The following is a 23549-nucleotide window of genomic DNA, read 5'->3' on the forward strand; positions in this document are numbered from 1 at the left end:
TTGGGAGCGGAATTGGACACAGTAAGACAAATGGCATTCCTAACTACAGAAAAACAAAAAGAACTCCCTCTTTACTTCTTGGCACTAACAAAACTAAACAAGTTAACAGCAAGAAAGGTACTGCAGGCCTTGGGCTTCATGGCATCATGCATAATTTTGGTCCCATTTGCCAGACTTCATATGAGAAAACTACAGTGGTACCTAAGGAATTTATGGTCCCTGCACAGTCACAGCCTAGAAACAGAAATCCCACTAATTCCATGCATAAAACAGGAGTTCTTATGGTGGGCTCAGGCATGCCAGTCAAACCCAGGCCTTCCCTTTCGCAGAGGTCAAGCAAGCCAGAACATCACAACAGACGCTTCAGACCTAGGATGGGGGGCCCACATGATGGGCAAACGCGTGCAAGGATTGTGGACTCAGGATCAACTTCACCTGCACATCAACCTAAAAGAAATGCTGGCAGTAAAACTGGCAATCCAAAAGTTCAAACCATTTCTCAAAGAGGGCCAGTTGATGATAAGGACAGACAACACCACAGTCATGTGGTACATCAACAAACAGGGAGGCACTCATTCATACCCCCTATGCAGACTGACTTTGGAACTGTGGACCCTGGCACTCAGCTACAACATCCAGCTACAGGCAATATTTGTACCAGGAAAAGAAAATACTCTAGCAGACATATTAAGCAGAACCACATCAGATGCCCACGAATGGCACCTGCACCCGGACATCTTCAAGACCATCACAAGCAAATGGGGAATGACTCAGATAGATCTATTCGCATCACCCCACAACCACCAGCTCCAAAAATTCTGCACAAGGACATTCCACCCATTAGCATGGAAAGTGGATTCTCTCTCCTTCAGCTGGAAAGGCCTAACAGCATATGCATTCCCACCTTTTCCCTTGATACACAAAGTATTACTAAAAATCAAGGAAGAACAGCCAAGGATAATCCTGATAGCTCCAAACTGGCCAAGACAACACTGGTACCCACTGCTGAGGAGCATGTCTCGGAACGATATGTGGCCAATACCCCGGACGCCTTTGATGCTAACTCAGAACAACTACAGCACCATACATCCAAACCTGAAAACGTTACAAGTGACTGCATGGAACATCACATAGCAGCAGCTAATCAAGAACTTTCCCAAAGAGTTAAAGACATTATTCTTGAAGCACGCAGACCTTCAACAAGAAGGAACTACGCAGGAAAATGGAAAAGGTTTGTCACTTGGAGTTCTGAAAGAGGAAAAGATGTGTCAAACATAGATATGCCTAACATTCTGGAGTACCTGGCCGAACTTCTCGATTCAGGCCTGTCCTACTCCTCCATCAAGATACATGCATCAGCTATTTCAGCAGAATACAGCTTTGATCCACCTGTTTTTTCACACCCTTTGCTCAGACAGTTCCTCAGAGGAATCAAGAATGTAAATCCTCCAAGGAAACCACCATTGCCAGCTTGGGACTTAAACTTCGTTCTAGAAAAGTTGACACTATCACCCTTTGAACCAGCAGCAACAGCAGACCTACAACACCTGTCTTGGAAAACTGCTTTCCTACTGGCAATTACTTCAGCAAGGAGGGTTTCAGAACTACAGGCCTTAATGGCAGTGCAACCCTTCCTAATCTTCCACCAAGATAGAGTGTCCATGAGGACTAATCCAACCTTTATGCCTAAGGTGGTATCCAGGGTGTCCTTAAACCAGACAATCCACCTCCCTACCTTCTTTCCCAACCCACAAAACAGAGGGGAAAGAATATTGCATACCTTGGATGTACATAGACAGCTACTACTTGGACAGAACCAAAAGCAACAGAAAGACTGACCAACTTTTTGTAGCCTATGCAACAGGAAGGGAAGGAAGAGCTATTTCCAAACAGACAATCTCCAAATGGATAGGAAATTGCATTCGATTCTGTTACTCCTTCCATGGGAAACCAATTCCACAGAACATAAGGCCTCATTCTACAAGGGCAACAGCCACTACCACAGCCTTCTTACGAGGAGTGGCAACCAAAGACATTATTGAGGCGGCTACTCGGACCTCCGTGCATACATTTGCCAAGCATTATAATTTGCCTCTATATTCCAGATCCCGAGCAGGGTTTGCCACTGCTGTACTGCAAGGGATCCTAAACACACCATAATCTTCCTTTATCCTCCTCCCCTAGTTGGCTATGGTATTCTACCCAGCTGTTATGACTGCAGATGCATCCATGAAGGACATAGTACAGTTTTGTACCTACCATAAATGTAGATGTCCGAACTGGATAGCATCTGCAGTCAGGATTACCCTCCCTCCTTCCCCTCTGTGGTACTCCTAGGGTGTTTACCTCCCCCTAATAGCTAGCTGGTGGGGGGGAGTCTTTTATGGTGTATTTGTTTGTATATACGTACATACATGCTTATTTTTGTGTTTACCTATATTTTTTTTGGAAACATTGGCATTCTATCCAAAAAATTTTTAGCCTTCCAAGAGGGCTTCTGGCATCTGGGGCAAGAAACACTGAGGAAAATGGCGTCGGCTGATGCTTTTATACCCGAAGACCAACAGAGATGACGTCGGGTGAAGTGCGACATCAGCCGAAGCCGGACCCGGACTTTGGAATCCGGCCGACTGAAGGGCTGCCTGACGACAGGACAACCCAGCTGTTATGACTGCAGATGCTATCCAGTTCGGACATCTACATTTATGGTAGGTACAAAACTGTACTTTCCTGAAGTGGAACTGAGTAGATTTTCCCACAGTAAGCTTGTTATTAAATGCTTAACTGTTAACAGCTTCCCTTTTCTAATTGTATAGTGGATTTTGAAAATACAACAGTAATTCATCTGCAAAAGCAGTAAACGTTATGATCAATCTACCAAATGTTATACCCTCAATTCTGGGGCTGCTTGGTATTTCTGTAAACAATGGTTCCAAAGACCAAATAAAATTGCTGAGCACTCTCTTGTGCCAGATAAAATTCTGAAAGACTGTGAAAGCTGGCCATAATAAATAAAATATACTGATGCTCATGCATAAAGGATTTTAATATCTTGTACATACTTGGTAAGATGTTTTCCTCGTATTGCAAAAAGAAAAGGTAAACATGCTCAGGTCAAATGCTTCACTATCGAGCAAAAAAGTACAGTTGTGTACACTTACCATAAATGTAGATGTTCGAGTGTTTTCACTGTTGCAGTCATCACATTTGGGTCATCTGCCTGCAGGTAGCCCTCAGCCGGCCTGAATACCAGAGTCCTTGGATTTCTGCTTCGGATGCTCTCTCTTCTTCCATGACGTCAGGGGTATAAAATAAGCAGCCGATGCCATTACATCAGTTTTTCTTGCCCGAGATGTCAGGTGATCCTACAAGAGGAAGCAATTATATGGTATGGTACACCCCCATCAAAAAGCAAATACACCAGAAAAAATAAATATACCAAACAAGAAGGAAAGGTAGAGCCAAGAGAAATTAGGGGACTGGAGGGACGGTAACCAGGACTGCAACAGTGAATACACTCAAACTTCTACATTTATGGTAAGTGTACACAACTGTACTATGTTCTTCGTGTTTCACTGTTGTGTTGCAGTCATCACATTTGGGTTGATTCCGAATGCTAAGGAAGGGATGGGGGAGTTGAAGAGCATTAGGGCCAGCTATTAAGCCCTGCAAGACTGCAGTGACAAATCCAGCTCTGGATTTAGAAAAAGATAGGCTTGTGAAGGTGCTTGGTGAAGGTATGTATAGAGCTCCAGGTAGCAGCTTCTAGGATGTCCCTGGTAGGGACTCCTCTGAGAAAAGCCACAGAAGTAGATACAGCCCTGGTGGAATGTGATCTTATCCCCTGTGGAGGAGGTTTTCCATGGTGCTTGCAGCAGAAATTAATGCAATGGGCTATCCATTTGGAAATTGTTTGCTTTGAAATTAGAAGTTATGTACCTACCATAACGTTCCATGTTAGTTGTCTTCTCTCGCCTTCTTTCTTGCTGGATGGGTTCGGAGCCGATCCTCGGCTCCACTCACTTTCTTAGCTCGAGAACTCCTTTTACCAGCTCGAGGCAACCCTATATCCCATGATGCAAGGCGGGACTACCTCAGATCTCGTTTGGTAGCTAACATACCCTGCTAAAGAGAAACCTAGAACAACTAGGAAACAACAACTCCTAAACAATGACTCTCCTACTTAAGAGATAGGAGAGAACATCCTGAGAAGAGGAGACCTTTCAAGATCTGTCCAGGCCAGGGGGAAGGAGGGAGGGACGCAAGAAAGAAGGCGAGAGAAGACAACTAACATGGAACGTTATGGTAGGTACATAACTTCTAAATGTTAAGTTGTCAATCTCGCCTTCATTCTTGCTGGATGGGACCGCGTCCCTAGCACCTGTATCCCGGGTGGCTCAATGGAACAGACTCTTGAGAACTGTGGAACCAAAACTGGCCCTATCTCTGGAGGCCAAATCCAACTTGTAATGAGACACAAAGGTATGAGGTGTGGCCCAAGTAGCTGCTGCACAAATAGTATCAATGGGTAGTCTATCCTGAAAGGCTACAGAAGTGGATAGACTCCTGGAAAGTGTGCTTTTGGCTTAGTAGATAGTTGTTTGCCTCTGAGAGAGTACACATAGGAAATGGTGGAAGTCAACCACCTGGATAAGGTCACTTTAGAAACTGGAAGACCTAGCCTGTTTTCTGCATAGGAGACAAACAATTGGTCCGATTTTCTAATTTGTTTAGTTCTATGCAAGTAGTACCTGAGCTGACGATGGACATCCAAAAAATGCAGTTTCTGTTCAGCTCTGTCAGAATAGTTAGGAAAAAAGACTGGTAGATCTATAGACTGGTTAATATTGGTTTGAGATACAACCTTTGGGAGAAAGGAAGGGTTAGTTCTTAACGAAACCCTGTCCTTATGAAAAACCAAATAAGGAGAACGAATAGAGAGAGCTTGAATCTCGGAAACCCTTCTTGCAGAAGTGACAGCCACTAAAAATATAGTTTTCCATGTCAATAACTTCAAAGAACATGAAGCAGATGGTTCGAAAGGAGGTAGCATCAAGGATGCCAACATTAAGTTTAGATCCCATTGCGGAGGAGGATGCTTTAAGGGAGGTTTTAGGAGAAAAACTCCTCTCAAAAAGGCCTTGCATAACCTATGAGACATGATGTTGTTGTCATGCAAGCCAACATGATACTTGGAAATAGCAGCCAGTTGTACTTTGACTGTAGATGACGAGGATCCTGAATGAAAAACCTCCGCTAGGAAATCCAACACAGAATGTACGGGAGCAGTAAAGGGGTCAATATTTCTGGCGTTCGCCCAAATCGAAAACGCGCCACTTGCTAGCATAAATAGTCCTAGTGGACGACTTCAAAGAAGAGACTAAAATGTCTCTGACCGAGTCAGAAATCATTGGTAGCCTGGCTAGGGAAGGAAGTGGAGCAACCAAGCAGTGAGGTTGAGAGAATGAATGGCCCGGTGCTGCTGACCCGATTGGTGGATCAAAAGATCCGGAACTGGGTCCAGATGCCAGGGCTGCACCAGAAGATGATTATGCAGAGACGGAAACCAAATTTGTCGAGGCCAATAAGGAGCAATGAGGATCAATTTGGCTCCCAAGACGGTGGCTTTCTGAATGACTTGTGGAATCAATGGAAAGGGAGGAAAAGCATAAAGAAGTCCCCGAGGCCAATCCTGGGTTCGAGAGTCTCTCAGGGGTTGGCCTGGAAGGGGGAATAGTGTGAAGTAGTCTGGGCACTTGTTGTTTTGAGGGGTAGCGAAAAGATCGCAACAAGGAGTGCCCCACTTCAGAAAAATCTGATCCACTACAGATTGATTGAGAGACCACTCGTGAGGCATCAGAATAGATCTGCTTAGCCTGTCCGCCAATAGGTTGGACCTGCCGGGGATGTGCGTTGCTATCAGAAACCGCTGAGAGGAGATCGCCCATTGCCAAAGTCTGAGTGCTTCTTGACATAATGGATAGGACCTGGTTCCGCCCTGTTTGTTGATGTACCAGACTACGGACATGTTGTCCGTTTGTACTGCAATAGTCCCCGTGGGAAGAAAGTCGTTGAGGGCTTGCAACGTTAAAAGCACTGCTCTCATCTCCAGGTCATTTATGTGCAGATGGTATTCTATGGGTTGCCACGTCCAGTGGACCATCCTGCCCTGATAATGCCCCCCCCCCCACCCGATCAGAGAGGCATCCGTAGTGACTGTGGCAACTGGAGGAGGAGGGGTAAAGGGTCGGCCCTGATGAAGAAGAGGGGAAGATATCCACCATTGTAGATGAGCCTTGCACGACTGTGTTACCAAGATTTCGTGTCTCATCGGAAGATTGTGGTACGACCACTGCGTGAATAACATCCACTGCAGGAGACGCATGTGGAAGCGAGCCAGTGGTAGAAGAACAATGGCCGCAGCCATCAAGCCTAGAACTTTCAAGACAAACCTGGCTTTGATTTTTTTGCTTTGTAACAGAAGCCGAACAAATTTTTGGATGTCCAGGATTCTTTGATCTGTTAGCCTGGCTAACATTTTGGCGTATTTAATTCTGCCTATAAAGGTGATAGATTGGCAAGGCAGCAGAGAAGATTTTCGAAATTTACTGAAATTCCCAGTTTCTTGCAAAGCTGTAGGGTGTAGTCTCTGGACTGAAGAAGCTGACACTTGGTGGTGGCGGAGAGGAGCCAGTCGTCCAAATAAGGAAACACCTGGAATCCTTGACGTCTCAGGTGAGCTGTGACCACTGCCATGCATTTGGTGAACACTCTGGGGGCTGAAGTGAGGCCAAAGGGCAGTGCTCTGAATTGGTAATGACTGGTCCCTAGCCGAAAGCGGAGAAACCTTCTGGAGCGTCTGTGGATTTTTATGTGATAGTACGCATCCTGAAGGTCTATGGAGCACATCCAGTTGTCCTTGCCCAGAAAGGGCAGAATGGACTGAAGCGTGACCATCCGGAATCTTGTCTTCTTGACAAACTTGTTTAGTCTGCTCAGGTCTAATATTGGTCTCCAATCTCCCGTCCTTTTGGGGACCAAAAAGAATCTTGAGTAGACGCCGGATCCTACTTGGTCTGCCGGCAGTGTCTGGACGGCTCTTTTCTCTAGGAGTTTTGAAACCTCCTGTGCTGCCAAATCCCTTTGACCGGGTGAGATGTCTGGAAGGGATTGTAGAGGTCTGAAACCTTTCGAAAGGGATCTTGTAACCCTCGGATATGATCGACTGTACCCACTTCTCTTGGGATAGGGATTGCCAGGCTACTGGGTACAGTGAAATTCTTCCCCCGACTGCCTCCAAGGGTGGACAGTCGGGCAACACCTCAGGGATGCTGAAAGGGCTTCTCAGGAAGAGACTCCCTGTTGCCCTGGTTCTGAGGACCCCCTGCCTCTAGGGCGTCTATTATTGTTACCCCTCTGCCTCTGGGGGTAAACTGACCACGTGTGTCGGTGTAGCTCCTTGGGACTTACGGAACCACATCTTCCCCCCTTTCTGACCCTTGGGATATGGTCTAGAAGGAGTGGAAAATTGGACTCCAACGGCAGAAAGAGTTTTACCGTCCTGCTCACACCTGGTCAAAGTATCCTTCACCTGAGGTCCCAACAAAGCCGAACCATCAAAGGGGTATTGGTGAAGGACGCCTTAAAGGGGTCCAAAATTACACAGCCGCATCCAGGCTTGGCGTCTAAGAGCAACTCCTGTGCCTGCTCTGCTCGCTCCATCGGCCGCATAAGATATGAGCCGCATGGAGGAGTTAGATATGGAATTCAGGATAGCAAGCTGTGAGGCAATCTTTTCCTGAGCCCCAGCAGCAGAAGGATCCTGGACTACTTCACCCAGTTCCTTGAGAATATCTCGTTGAAGCCTGGTGAAGTGACAAAGGTAATTCAGTGAATGCATAGCAAAGGTCGCTGAAGAAAACATCCGCTTTCCATACCTGTCCATGGTCCTAGAATCCTTGTTAGGAGGATGGACAGGTACTGAAGGATCCGCCAGTTCCTTCTTAGTGGCCGCTGCCACCACCATAGCATCCACAGAGACACCCTTGGAAAGGAACTGTTTATCCGAAGGGGCTGTAATGAACTTGGATGGTCTTCTGGGGACAGGTTCCACAGAATCTGGAGCCGCCCACGCCTTCCAAGCCACTACCTGCATAAGTGGGTCGAAAGGTGGAGACACCCAGGAGGTGGAGGGTCGGGATCCAAAAGCCTCCAGGTATACCGACTCATCCTCGGAGGGGTCAATGGAGGGCCAATTCCCCTCTGTTTGAGGAGCTCAAGGATGTCTGAAAAGAGACATCCTCAGAGGGGGACCGTGGGGAACCCTCCGACTCATCTAAGTCGGTATCAGATGTAGTAGACTTAGGGGAGTCTGTGTGTTTCCTCTTACACGTCCTCTTCCGAGGGGGTTCCCCTGCAGGATCAGGAGAAACCTCAGAAGAGGAGGAAATTCCCAGTGGGGAAACCTGGGGCGATGGATCCCTGGGCCTGAGAGCAAGAGGCTGGCAAGAGGCATCTGCAGGCACTGATGAGGGAGGAGCTAGAGGGATAGACCGTTGACCAGGCTCAGAGGCCAGGACACTCCTCATCACCTCAAAGGCTCCCCTCCCCTGGAGGCCAGAACACACCCGCTCCTAAGAGACAGGAATGGTCGGCTCCAAGGAGAGAAGGCTCCGAGGCCGATGTCGGCGCCGAGCTTACCAAAGCCGAAGCTCCGAGAGGGAGAGCGGGGTCGGACAAGGGTCCGATGCCACTAGCCCCCTAGGAGCCGACAGTGGAAACCAGACGACCGGATCCCTCCAAGGAAGGTCTCAAGGAGGAGATCGGAGCCGAGGACGACGGAGCCGAAGGATGTATCGGCTCCGGCATCGAAACAGTCGCTGTCCCGAGAAGCTCCGGCTCCGAACTCCGATGTGGAGTCGGAGGAGGAATCTCAAGAATTGGGGTTATAGCCGAGGTCTGTTGAGACGGGCTATGGAGCATTTGGGCCAGTGCCTGAGACTTCAACAGCCTGCTTACCACCCTCTCCAAATCGTGATCAGACAGCCTGGAAGATCTCGAAGATCGGCTCCGATGGCTCGCTCCGACAATAGGAGACCCGGGAGCCGAGTGGATACTCATTATAGAAGGGGATCGAGATCTCTTATGGGTCGAAACCATCGGAGCCGAAGTCCCTTGAAGTCCAGATGGAGCCAAGGATATCTCGGCTCCGATGCTGGATAAAGTGTCGGCTCCAGCCGGAGCCGACAAGGCCACAGTAGTCAGGGTATCGGGGCCAGCCGGCACAGAGCCCACTACTTGAATAGAAGTATCGACTCCAGCCGATGTCGGCTCCGGCGGGCCGGAGCCACCGAGGAGGCTTGGACACTGTAGCCTGAGCCTTCGGTGGCTTATGAGGTTTTCCTGACCATGACTTAGGAGGAGAACCTTCAGGTTTAAGTAAACCTCGGAGGATGAGTTTATTCCTCCTTTCCTGCAGGACTCTCTGGCTAAAAGCATGACACAAAGCACAGGAGTCCTGCAGGTGCAAAGGCCCCAGGCACACAAGAAGTGTGACCGTCTGTCAGAGACATTTTCTGACAGCACTGGTCACACTTCTTGAAGCCTGAGACCTTGCCTTCTTTTGACATCCTAAGGAGGATAGTACACAAACAGTCCCCACAAACACACAAATTAATCCCTACACAAACACACAGGAAGGGATAACCAAGGGGAACTAGGCCTGACTAAAGTACTTTTAAGTAAACTTAAAAAAGTTTACAAAAAGGGTTGAATAGGAGGGAATAGGGTGGGCTGTAATTAAACTAACTCTAAAAGGGAAAATTAAAACCCTAACTACACTTTTTCTTACTTGACTAAGAAAAACTTACCTCAGCTGGCAAAGGAGACCTCTTTCGCTAAGCGGCAAACGAGATCTGAGGTAGTCCCGCCTTGCATCATGGGATATAGGGTTGCCTCGAGCTGGTAAAAGGAGTTCTCGAGCTAAGAAAGTGCCGAGTCGGAGCCGAGGATCGGCTCTGAACCCATCCAGCAAGAATGAAGGCGAGATTGACAACTTAACATTGGCCATCCCCTCTGCCCCTGCAGCAAAGCCAACTAGCAGCTGTTCAGATTTTCTGAGAGGCTTAGTCCTGTCCAAAAAAGAATCTAAGTTGTCTGTTCACGTCCAGAGAGTGCAGTATTCGTTCTTTTGTTTTGTGGATTAGGGAAAAAAGTAGGCAAATGAATGGACTGATTTAGGGCCACACTAGACACCACCTTGGGCATAAAGGAAGGATTAGTTACAAGGGAAACTATGTCCACATGGAAGATAATGAAGGGTTCCACTACCATGAGGGCCAGTAATTCAGACACTCTTCTTGCTGAAGTGATGGCTAGAAGGAAGGATGTTTTCCAAGAAAGGAATTTCAACTCTGCTATTGCAGCTGGCTCAAAGGGGGGAAGAGTGAGCTTTTCCAAATACAAAGTTAAGGTCCCAGGCTGGAGTGGGAGCTCTCCTGGGGGGGGGGGGTCCTTACATTTTTGGCCCCGCTAAAGAATTGTTTTAGCAAGGAGTGAGAGAAGAGAGGTGGCTCAGTATTATAATGTGCTGAAATGGCAGAGGCATGAATTTTAATTGATGAGAAGGATAGGCCCTTGTGGAGCATTTCTGTTAAGTACTGTAGAATATGAGGTAAGCTGGGCACTGTTGTTCCCATCCCCTGAGCCTGGCTCCAGGAACAGTATCTTTTCCACTTTTCAGCATAGGATTTTCTAGTACTAGGCCTCCTTCCCTCCAGAATGACATCCAGCACCTGCTTACTGACGGATGCTAGAGGAGAGCTCAAGGAATTAGCCAGGCTGCAAGGTTCAGGGTTTAAAGCTTCGGGTGCAGAATCTGGCCCACCTGCTGGGACAGCAGGGAAAGGGTCTGAGGCAGGTGCTATGGTTTGCAGCACTGTCAGACTGCGCAAAAGAGGGTACCAGTGCTGGTGTGGCCAGTCTGGTGCAATCAGGATTGTCCTTGGCTTGTCTTGTTTGCTCTTTAGTAGGACCTTCGAGAGGAGAGGCAGAGGGGGGAAAGGCATAGACTGAGAGGCTTTCCCAGGTAAAGGACAGGGCATCCACTTTCCAAGCTTGGCTGTGGGGAGTTCTGGTGCAGAATTTGTTCAATTGGTAGTTCTGAGAGGAGGCAAATAGGTCTACCTCTGGTGTCCCCCATTTGTTCTTCAAGAGCTTGAATATTTTGGGTTCCAGTTTCCATTCGTGTGGGTCCATGAGATTTCTGCTTAAGTCGTCTGCCAGTGAACTTAGTTTGCCTGGCAGGAATTGAGCTTGTACGTGCACTTGGTTGCTCAAGGCTGTATTCCACACAGCCATGGCTAGTCTGCAGAGTGGATAGGAATGGGTTTCCCCCTGCTTGTTTATGTACCACATAACTGTGGTGGTGTCCGTCTTTACCAATAGTTGTCCTGGAAGAATAAGGTCTTTGAAGGCTGTCAGAGCATTCTGTACAGCTAACATTTCTTTTTGATTGATATGCAAGTGCATCTGTTTTGGGTTCCATTTGCCCTTAATGCACTGCCCTGCCAAGTGAGCCCCCCATGTATAGTCTCATCTGTAGTTGGGGTTTGTGCGGCAGGGGGTAGAGTGAAAGGGAGTCCCTTGTTGTGGTTGCAGGCCTCTGCCCACCAAAGGAACTCTGCCCTTAGACATGGGATGATAGAAATTATTGTTACCAGGTCCTGAGAATGTTGACACCATAGACTTTTTAGATACCATTGAAGTTTCCTCATATGCAGTTTTGCATATGGAATAAACAGTATGCAAGAGGCCATGAACCCTAGAGCTTGCAGTATTTTCCTTGCAGATAGCAGAGTTTTTGTGGCCAGTAGGTTGAAGTAGGTTGTCAAATAAATTTGTTTCTCTGTACTGAGGAATGCCATCTGGGAAGTTATGTTCAAACTTGCTCCCAGGAATGCAATCTGTTGGCAGTGTACTAAGTGTGATTTCTTCTCATTGATGGTATACCCCAGTGAAGTTAGAAGTCTCTTTGCAAATGCCAGGTGCTGTAATAGCAATTCCTGACTTTTCGCCTGAAACAAGCAATAGTGCAAGTATGGGTAAATCTGAATATTTCTTTGCCTGCAAAATGCAATGGCTGGAGCTAGGCACTCTGTGAATACCCTGGGCGCAGAAGATAAGCTAAAGGGAAGTGCAGAGAACTGATAGTGCATGGAGCCTGCCCTGAGGCGGAGGTATTTCCTGCAGGATTCCCTTATTGGGATGTGCAGGTAAGCTTCTTTTAAATCTAGGGTTGCCAGACAGGCATCCTTGGCTAGCATAGGAAGTAGCTGTTGGAGAGTTAGCATTTTGAATTTTGGAACCACCAGAAAGGTGTTGAGAATAGACAGATCCAGGGTAGGACGCCAGGAGTTTTCTTTTCTGGGAACCAGGAACAGTCTTGAATAAAAGCCTTGTCCCCTTTGTTCTGCTGGGACAGGTTGAATAGCCTTGATGCTGAGGAGAGAGAGAACTTGTTTTTGGGCCTCCGCCCACTGGTTTGGTGGGAGGTCTGACCATCCACTTAGGGTTGGGAGTGAGTGGAAATGGAATCTGTATCCTAGGGAAACACTGTTTAAAACCCATTTGTCTTGGGTAATGTAGTCCCAGTTTTTTGCATACAGGGCGAGCTTTCCTCCTAAAGGTGCAAGAAGTTGAGCAAGGCTTGGAGGAGTTAAGTATAAGTCATTGTGCAAGTTTACCGTAGGGGGTGGCTTATTACTCCCTGCTTTTGACGTGGGAGCACCCCACTGCTTAGATCTGTGCATAACCTGAGACTGAAGTCTTGGTGGTCTGCTGCCCCTGGGTTTGGACTGAGAAGGCCTGGAAGGGACTGGAAAGGACCAGTTCTTTGAAAGCCAATGCCTACTGAATCTAGGTGGCTGTACTTGTAAGAAATCTTTAACAGTTTGCACAGATTTAGCTTTTTCCTCCATCCTTTTGAGGACGTTTCTCTGCTTTACTGCCAAACAGGTGGTCTTGGTTTAAGGGTGCATCCAGTAATTTTGCTTTTACGTGATCTGGCAAGTTTTGTTCCTTAAGCCAAGTATGCCTTCTAAGTACAGACCCAGTGACAGCAGCCATGCAAGATGCTTCTAAAGTATCAAAACCACACTGCAAAGTATGTTTACCAACTTGGTCAGCAGAATGCATTAACTCTTGTAAATTTCTGTGTTCTGCACAGTCAGGAATCAACATAATTTTCTGTTTAATTAGTCTCATAATATGCTGCTGATACTTTAACATATGAAACTAGCAATTCAAGGCCCTAATGGCCAGAGTAGCAGAAGTGTATACCTTCTTACCCCATCTGTCTAAAGCCCTAGAATCCCTGTAAGAAGGGGTAGGATTTTTGGCAGTAGCCTTAATGCCTTTAAGCCCTTGGGAAATGGTCTCTGGATCCGCAGCAGGATTCTTGAAGATGAATTTGTGAGAATCTGGTACTAGATAGTACCCGTCAGGTTTCTTGGGAGCTGGAGGCAAAGTATCCAGGGTAAGGCTGGATTCCAAGACATCATCTACAATCTCCAGAACAGGAGGGATAGCTAAAGGCCTGTGCTGAGGCAGGTTTAAAAATTCCCTGAGTCTATTTTTGGACTGAAAGTAGTCCTGGCTTTCCCAGCGGAAATGCTCCCCAAGGGTATGCAAGATTTCACCGAAAGAAAAATCTTCTGGAGAGGAAGCAGAGGGAATGGAATCCTCTGCATCAGAATTCTCATAGGTAAATAAGGATATGTCCTGGTTGTCAGAAGGTACAGAGATATCGGATTCCTGATCAGAAGAATCAGAAGGAAAATCAGTTCTAGGTCTCTTAAAGGGGGAAGGCTGGCTTCCCCTAATTAAGGTAATAAGGTCTTCAGCCATTCTAATCATTTGTTTTTGAGGCATGTGTGCCTGAGAATGCACTTTGGCCGTAGGTTTTCTAGGCGTAGTGCGAACTTTAGGCCTGAGGAATTTGGCATTTTTGGCTTGAAACAAAGTCGTCGATTTAATATGAATATCGGTAGGCCTGAATACACCCTCAGAAGCTGGTGCCTGCACAGCAGCTCCGGACCCATCCAAGGTCGAGACATCCACAGGTTCCATAGTCGAAGAAGCATCTCGCGGCATACCGGACTCTGAATGGGTCTCAGTAGAGGCCTGCTAATCTTTAGAAGCAGGTATCAGAGGCTGCGAAAGCACCTCACTGAGTACCGGCGGATTGGCGACTAGCTTAATGAAAGCGTCATTGGCAGTTTTGGACCTATGTGGTCTGTCTTTATCCTTACGGTTTTTCAGAAGATCGATAGTCGGATGGCTTCACGAAGCTATTTCGGAGTACGGAGATTGACAGCGAAAGTATTTAGCTACAAAAATAGCCCGACAACAAATAGTTCGGGCATTGAACAAGGCACAAGATCAACAGCGTGAGACATCGTGGTTTGGCCTAAACAGGTGATGCAGCAAGAATGAAAATCTCTAGGGGGTATTTGCTTTCCACAGGCAAGACAATTACTAAATTTTTTTTCACATCAGTTAGAGCAAGAAAAAAGGATCCCCAATGGGGTACTTATCTTTTAGAAGACTTAAGGTCTGAAACTCGAAAACAAAAATTTCAGGAGTCTGCCGACCAGCACTTGTGAACTGCTTCTGCTTTGGGTATCACACAGCAAGAAAGACTGATGTAACGGCATCGGCTGCATGTTTTATACACCTGACGACCTGACGTCATGGAAGAAGCGACAGCATCCGACGCAGAAATCCCAAGACTCTGGTATTCAGGCTGGCTGAGGGCTACCTGCAGGCAGATAACCCAAATGTGATGACTGCAACAGTGAAACACAAAGAACATCCTGGTTTATAGGCCTCAGACAGCACCCCAGTCCTGCAAGGCTACAATGCCTTCCACACCTTTAGACCACAAAATGTGTGTGTGAAAACTGAAAGAGGCAGTGTTTCAATCTATATTAGAGATAAATTCACCTCACATCTAGTTAGACGGGGACAACTCCATGGAGTTACACCAGGTCCATGTTAAGGTGAGAAAACCCCCCATTCAAGCCCTAGCCAATTACAGATCCCCTCCATGGCTCACGACACCCACAAAGCCTACGTAACCAAACTGAAGACAAACCATATTTTACCAAACACACTGAATATGGGGGATTTCAATTACCCTACCATCAACAGGAAAACCTACTGTAGCCCAGACTTGCCGACACAAAAGGTTATTGGCTCTGTGAATTCAAATGCTCTGGAATAAAATTGTCCATACCATGACAAGAGGAACAAACTTTCTAGATCTAGTCCTCACCAACATGTCAAACAGGTGCACTGCTGCAACTGTTTGACCCTCATTAGTTAAAACTAACCACAAATCGGTCACCTTTGAACTGACACTAACACCAGAACTTGTAAAGGGTGAAAACAGACTAAAAAACTTCACCAAGGCAAACTATACCCTCCTAGGTGAAGGTATAAATGCATTCCATGCCCCAACCAAGTTGAAAGTGGTAACTGCACCGAAGCTTACACTAAAACCCCATACAATCACTTGAATAAGTGCATAAACTTGGCTGTACCAGACAGAATCAAAACCAGAGCATCAAGTAAAATCAAGCTGCCACGGTGGACTTCCAGCATCAACAAACTCTACAATAAATGCAAACAAAGAAAACAAAGACAATGACTCAACAATGGAAAAGCACCCTCCTCAGCCTTAACAGGCAAATAAAAACACCTTCTCAAATCCTCCAAAAGCTCCTTTGAGAGAAACCTAGCAAGTATTGCCATGGATAACCATAAGGCCTTTTACAGTTATGTACGTAACCTAAAGGGTAGGACAAAGGCATGTCACTCGATGGGTTGCCAGCTGGCTTACTGACAGAACCCAGACTGTAAAAGTAGTAGACTCCAAATCCAGCTCCAGACAAGTGAAGTACCTCAGGGTTCAGTCCTGGGACCACTAATGTTTGGCATCTACTTCTCTGAAGTACAAGCCAACACTAAGGGACTCTGGCTAACAAAGTTCACAGATGACTGCAAACTGGGAGCCATTATTGAATCCCCAAATGATGTGGATATTCTACAAAAGGGCCTTACAGAAACAGATGCTTGGTGCCAGAGCCATGGGCTCAAGCTTACTGCCAAGAAATGCATAGTTTTCCCCTTTAGGAAAAAACATGTACCCATGAATTACCACATAGGTGGCAGTACATTAAACACCAAAAGTTTGATGAGAGACTTAGGGACACAGGTGGACAGTGGTCTCACTTTCTATAACCACATCGCCACAACAGTCAGGAAATCCTTCTATGTGGCACACCTCATTACTAAGGGCTTTACATCCAGAAAAAAAAGAGGTCATTGTCCCACTGTACTCATCTCTCATTAGACCCATTATAGAGTACAATGCCCAGTTTGGTACGTACCTCACAAGACATCTGCAACAGCTGGAAAGGCCACAGAAATACCTCACTAAAAAATCACAGGCCTAAAGCAGATGCCCTATGCCGGCCATCTAAAAAAACTCCAGCTATACTCTGTGGCATATCATATGTCTACTGAGAGGCAATCTCTGCTTAACATACAAGGCCATGTCAAACCCTGAGCTGCTGGACATGATCCACTTAAAGAAATCCCAATCCCTCAGAGCCACATGCTCCAGGGATCTAAACCTTGTCATCACAATGAACAAAACATGCTGGTGGGATAGCTTCCTGACCCAGACTCCCCATACTCTGGAATAGACTGCCCATACATGTCAAGCTGAGCACCTCCTTTGCCCTCTTCAAAAGGAACTTTGACGATTGGATGGGAGATGGGAAATTCACCCCGGGGATCATTTCAGTCGCCCTGCTAGACAGGGGTCCAGGGAAGTAAATATTTTGGGAAGAAATATCTACGGAATTGTTGTGGTTTAGGCTTGTATAGGCCCTAGATCCAAGAGCCTAGTACCAACCTATGAACCTATGTGTAGAACTGATGGGCAACGGTATCACACACGCTAACACCACAAAGATAGCAAACCTGCTAGTGGACAGTTTTGGAGAAAATTTCACTCCCTTATCCTCTCCTAGCTTACAAAAAACCCTCCTCCACCTTGCATATCTGAACAGCAGTTCTTCAAAGCCCTGTCCAAGGCAATGAATACGGCCGCTATGGGACCAGATGAAATCCCAGGCTGTCTTCTAAACAGGCTAAAATATGAACTAGCATCACCACTAAGTACCCTTTTAAATCATAACCTAACCACAGGCTTTGTTCCTGCAGAATGGAGAACAGCTACAGTTATTCCCCTCCACAAAGGTGGCCTAGCAACAGACCCGGGAAATTAGACCCATAAGCCTGACCAGCCTCATCTGTAAGGCCATAGAACGGTATCATTATGGACCTCATAAATAAAGACATAGGTGACCTCCAAACCCTGGATCCTACCCAATTCGACTTTGTGAAGGGCAGATCCTGCCTGTTAAATCTGGTGGATTTCTTTGAAAGTGTGCCCAAAGGCAAATCTGTGCACACAGCATACCTTGACTTGTCAAAGGCTTTCAACACAATCCCACATTCAGATATTACCAATAAACATAGCAAACTGAATGTAAACCCCTTTGTTGCAAGATGGGTTGCCAACTGTCTCACAAACCAGACACACACTATCAAAGTGGGTGACTCCACATCAACCAGCAGATCTGTTACCAGTGGGGTGCCACAGGGGTAAGTGCTGGGCACCCTACTGTTTGGTACACACTTCTCACAATTTCAGGTCAAAACTAAAGGGTTGTGGCTGATCAAGTCTGCAGATGACTGCAAACTAGGTGCAAATCAGTGAATCCCCAAATGATGTCAGTATATCCCAGAATGGACTCGGACATACCAACAACTGGTGTATTAGTCACGTTCTCAAACTGAATGCAAAGAAATGCATCATCATTCCCTTCAGCACAAACAATGTCCCTTCACACTATCAAATCAATAACAATACCCTAAGTACCCATGAAGTGGTAGGGGACCTGGCATCTTATATTGACCACAACCTTAACTTCGACCACCATGTGTCTACCAGTGTAAGGAAAGCTTTCCGCATAGCTCACTTGATTAGTAAAGGTATCGCCTCCAGAGCAAAAGAAGTTATAATCCCCCTACACTCGGCACTTATCTAACCCATAATTGAGTACAACTCCCCATTTGGTATGTACTGTACTAAGCATCTACAGCAATTAGAGAGACCTCAGAGGTTTCTAAAAAAGAAGATAAAGGGACCCAAACATGTGCCTTATACGGACCGACTAAAATCCCTGTCACTATACTCCATATCATACAGACTTGTTAGGGGAGATTTATGCCTGGCCTACAGACCAACCCAAGACCCAAATCTAATGCTCTTACTGCATACCTGTAAATCAATTGGGTCTAAGGCTACCTATTCCAGGGACTTAAATTTGGCCCGAGACTTACATAGGACATGCTGGAGAGACAGAAATACAGAAAGATAATATACGATGCATGCATACAAAAGGATTGTGTCTAGCTCTCAGGATGTCATTGTCCCCCTTTTCTCATCCTTCATTAGGCCAGTCATTGAATACAATGCCCCCTTTGGCATGTATCAGTTCAAATACATGCAATAACTGGAATGCCAACAGAGATACCTTACTAAAAGGATACAAGGCCTAAACAACATGTCCTGTGTGGACTGATGCAAAGCCCCATCTTTATAATCTGTAGCCTACAGACTGCTAAGAGATGGGTGACCTATGCCTGGCATAGAGACCATCATTTGACCCATTACTTATGGATTTACTGCATATCAATGGTACCAGAAATACTCTAAACCTCTTCTGCAACATCAACAGAATAATTTGGAAGTACAGGTATATCTCAGAGAGGGTACCACTGGTTTGGAACAGATTTCCTCATCCACACAAAACAAAGCTCATTCCTGTTCATATTCAAGCACAACTTAGATCTATGGATGGGAAACAGAAACTCAACCCCAGAATTGCCCCCTGTACTACTAATGGACAGAGGCAGATCCGGTATGCTTTATCCCATGCACGTGTCCCTTCAGATTATCTATGGTATCCCAGTTATTCTCAATAGGAGCAATATATAACTTCAGACCATGGGAAGGGTAAGGCCAATCTATAACTAAATGGGATAGATTACTTCAAGCACAAAAAGGGAAATTGGCTTGGCTTAAAATGCTCCACAAGGGTGGCTAGCCTAAATCTTACCTATGAACCTATTAAACACAAACTGGACATAGTCAATCCCTGAACACATTCCTCACTTAGTATGCAATGCAGGCCTAGCATCATATACTGTTCACTTAACAATGAGAGCATGCTTGGAATGATTTGTTGTTGGAAGCCTGTGTACTCGCCTTAGACATACCTCTCAACTGTACAGATTTTCACAAAAAGTCCAGAGTTTTGTCTCATGTTTTTGGCTTGTTGCTCATAAAATTGTGGTTTTCTGGCAAATAATTGAAGACTGAAGTCAAAAAATGATTACAGACATTTCAGATTCAGACTTCATACCCTTCAGAAAATTCATGCCAATGCAAAACCTGCTATTCTATCAACTTTCTAAGTTTGTAAGAGCAATATTTAAAAATTGTCCCTATTTTTGATCCTTTGTCCCCCATTACTTATGGCTTTGTCCAGATTCGTTGCTCTAAGAGGTTTACAGCTATGACTCACCATCTTGGATGACTTCTTCATCCAGCTTACTCTTCTCTTCGGCATAGTCTATGGTGTAGGTCAGCCCACTGCAGCCACGACTCCTCACTCCAATCTTCAAACCAATCTAGGAAGATGACACAGATGATCATGATACCCATGCAACCAGAAAAAAACCTTCATTATTAAAAGACTCCGTCACAACAGCTCCCCAACATCATCATTTAGTTAAGTTTACACAGTAAAACTGTTTGAGAAACATTTCCAGAATATTTTTTTTAAGTGCACACTACAGAGAGCAAGCTCATTACTGAATCTGGGTCTGTGTGTACACACATTGCATGTAGCTTTATCCAAGGCTTTTCACATGGTCTAAGGCAAAGCATTACAGGAAGACCGACAAGTTTCAGGAGTGACCCAAGTTTTAACAGCCAAGATAAAAAAATAACTGCAAAGCAGCATTCTAAGGGTAGTCATTAGCGGTCCACTTTTAAACAGCATTCACTTTCTTTGGTCCATATTCTTTTAACTAGCTTACTGCCAAACATGTTATATCAGAACCTGAATGACATCTCAAGCTAGCCATAAGCTATAGATAGAGTTGCGCAATAAACTATCAGTTAATAAATTTACCATCCTTGCTTACAGGCTTATCATCACTTATATGGCTGCATGACAAATAATGTGCTAAGAATCCAAATAACAGGAAATACATTACGAAAGACTGACAGGAGTTAAATAGATTGACTTACAAGCTAGCCGAGAGGGAGGATTTTAAAAGTAGTAACTAAGGATACTCCCTACTGAAAGGTTTGAACTTGCAATTCCAAGATCAGATAAGATGAGCAAATATCTAAGAGAATATAAAACATCGCTTTTCTCCTTTAAACTTGTTTTTTGTAGGGGGCAAGCCCCCCTGCACTCCCAATGTATGAAGCAAGCCCCCACCCCCCAAAACTTATTTATCAACTCGAGGCCAGCATACCTCAGAGAGAAGGGTATATTCTAAGAAATGGCAATCTCAACTGAAGTCCATATTTTTGGCCATTCAGTTACTGCATTACAGGACTCAGCACTGCAAGTCCTGACCAAACAGTTATCGACTAAGGGTCACTATACTTATTAATCCAATATGTTTTGAGTTCTGTAACTCCGTTTACTGCCAAACAGCTAATTTCAGTTTCTGAATGCCATGTTAAGTCTCCTAAACATATACCTTAGGAAATAAGACAGTAGTGCTACCAAAGAATTATTAACCAATAAATAAATTTACCTTCCTGGGTTATATGCACGGTATTACAAATATGAATACATGACAGATGATATATGGACCCAAACATCTGCAAACAGATTACTAATTTTATGGATAAGGCACCACAGCCTACAGCCAAAATTAAGTTCTTTAATACATTTACTTTTAAATTTGGTTTGTGTAGTACACACAAAGAATTTATGCGAATCCTCATTATAAAACACTATGTATGAGTTTAAAATCAGGCTGCAGGATTTCTACTTAGGGTACTAGGACCACAAATCACTTAAAAAGTAATATAACCCTACTCCTCGGCAATCCTTGGCTCTTTACATAAACAGAATCATAATAAGCCTCTTCCTTCTATTCTGTTATAGCCAACAGGAAGTAGTTCACTTAAGTGAAAACCATAAATTAAAACCATCTCCCAAATCAGTATGGGGAGACTCTGATGGGTAGTGTTATGTTATGCAGCCTGACACTCTCACATCAGTATCTGGCACTGGTCATACTAGCTACATGTCTTCTTTAGGACATAGGCCCAAAATGTATAACCTCATGGGAAACAAGTTAAAGCATAGTGGTTTTCTACAGTGCTGACACAGTGAAAGTCTTGGCCTTTGAAATAACATCAAGTTTATAATTTTTGGAAATAAAAGTATGATGGTTAGACCATGTGGCTGCTTTAGAAATGTCATCCAGAGAGATTTATCAAAAGAATGTTCTAGAACATTGCTTGAACTCTAAACAAATAAGTCTTAGGGGGCTCAACATATGCTAACAAAAAGCAGATTACCAAACTTATGCATCCTAAGGCAATAAAAATGGATAAAAACATTGGGCCATTCTTGCCTTTGCAAGCTAGATATAGCAGTATGAGTCTATCAAATAGAAATTTTCCCCTGGACTGAAACACAGAGTCTGCAACTCTGAAATATGCCTGGCCAAACCAACTTCAACCAGACTTAGTAAAAACATAAGTAGGAAACATTTTCCAAAAAAGGCACCAGCATGACAGTGGCACCTTCAAAGGTTGCATGAAGTGGAAGAAACATTTGAAGAACTGTTGTAACATCTTCAAATATCTCACTGAAACCCTAGTGACATTAATAACATTTACAAATGACTGCCAAATGCACTTTGCTGGGGGGAATAACCAAGGCTTGTCAAAGGATGGAGAAATAAATCAAGTGAAAAAGGAGGATCAGAATATGTGGCAACCTACCACCACTCCAAGAAAGGTTTCCAATTGGCACTGCAAATTTTAGGAGTAGCAGATGTTTGCGGATACTTGCAGAATGAAGAGTACTACCCCAGACAAGAAGGCCATCAGGTGAGCTGAGAAAGTCAAGTTGTTAGCTACAAGGTGTAGTGGAAAATTGTTTTTCCTCAAAGATCAATTCACCAAGAATGTTCACCTCAGACAGACTAACCTTACAGTGGTCTGATGGACATAACATATGATAGTTTGCATCTTTCTCCAAAGTTTTAGTGACCTCAGAGTGCAGTATAGTAAGTGTGTGCATGGAAAGGAAGGATATGAAGAGGTATGTCCAAATAAATAAAATAAAACAGTTTATATTTTACTCAAACATCCAGTTTGTCAACTGGTTTGGAAAAAGCCATCTTCAACTAACTGGTCAAAGATTAACTACCAATATTCTAGAGGAAGTGTACCATGTCTGACAAAAAGAACAAGGAAAATCCTGGCCTATCAAGTTGAACATGGGGAATTGCAAAATGAGGCAGAGCCACGGACATCTACACCTGCATTGGTGATATAAAGTTTAATCAGAATGACACCTACCCACTCTAACTGCACCTTTACCACAGGCTGAGGGAACATGAGAAATGAAGGAAATGAACAGAGCGTCCCTTCCGGCCAAGACAAAAGGGCACTGCAGAAACTTCAGTCTCTTACAGAATCAGAAAGAAAACATGGAACCTGGAGCTGTTGGAGGGAACATTCAAATTCTGGTTAGTCCTCACTATTTAAAAGCAGAAGATGCCACCTTTAGACTGAGTGAGTATTAATGGGGAGAAAAAATATGATGAGCATGTCAATCAGGGAGTTCCACTTCCCAAAATAATGACCACCACCAAGAACAACCCTACCACCATGACTCATTTCCAAAGGCATCTCATTATGTACATGGTCTACTGATATACAGACTACGACCATGCACCACACTGAATGGAAATTCACCTCTTCAAAATCCAACTGGCTAATAATATTTGAAAGCCTAACAAGACAGCTTTCATTTATGAAGCCCATACATGCAAATGGACTCAAGTGCTCACCGATCCTGAATAATTTAGTTCCCAAAATGTATCTCCTTCTCATAGAAGACACATCTACCATCACAGATACATTCACTGTTAGATTCTGGAATGGCCTTTCCAAAGTAGTCTACAAAGGAAGGGTAAGCCACAGCAATTCCTTTACACCATTTGGACAACTCAGCAGGGGAGTCATAGGGAACACACTCCAAAACATCAGTAAACCCTGAAATAAAGATTAATCTGCTGGGAGTCTTGTACAAAGAACCACCGTGAATGGAAGCTGCCAAGAATGTCTCCAAGATCTGGAGAAC

The 23549-nt window shown here is 44.9% G+C and overlaps 1 protein-coding gene across 2 annotated transcripts in view; it reads right to left on the reverse strand.

Moving 5' to 3' along the window:
- LOC122787208 (iron-sulfur cluster assembly 1 homolog, mitochondrial-like) overlaps window positions 1-23549 on the reverse strand; it is a 161446-nt gene that overhangs the window by 59555 nt on the left and 78342 nt on the right. For both annotated transcript variants that reach the window (XM_044053799.1, XM_044053798.1), the window contains exon 3: window positions 19725-19830. In XM_044053799.1, the coding sequence (XP_043909734.1) occupies window positions 19725-19830 (106 nt within the window). The remainder of the gene's footprint in view (window positions 1-19724; window positions 19831-23549) is intronic.

Source organism: Protopterus annectens, chromosome 13.part0 (genome assembly GCF_019279795.1).
Source record: "Protopterus annectens isolate FY-2018-M chromosome 13.part0, PAN1.0, whole genome shotgun sequence".
NCBI lineage: Eukaryota > Metazoa > Chordata > Ceratodontiformes > Protopteridae > Protopterus > Protopterus annectens.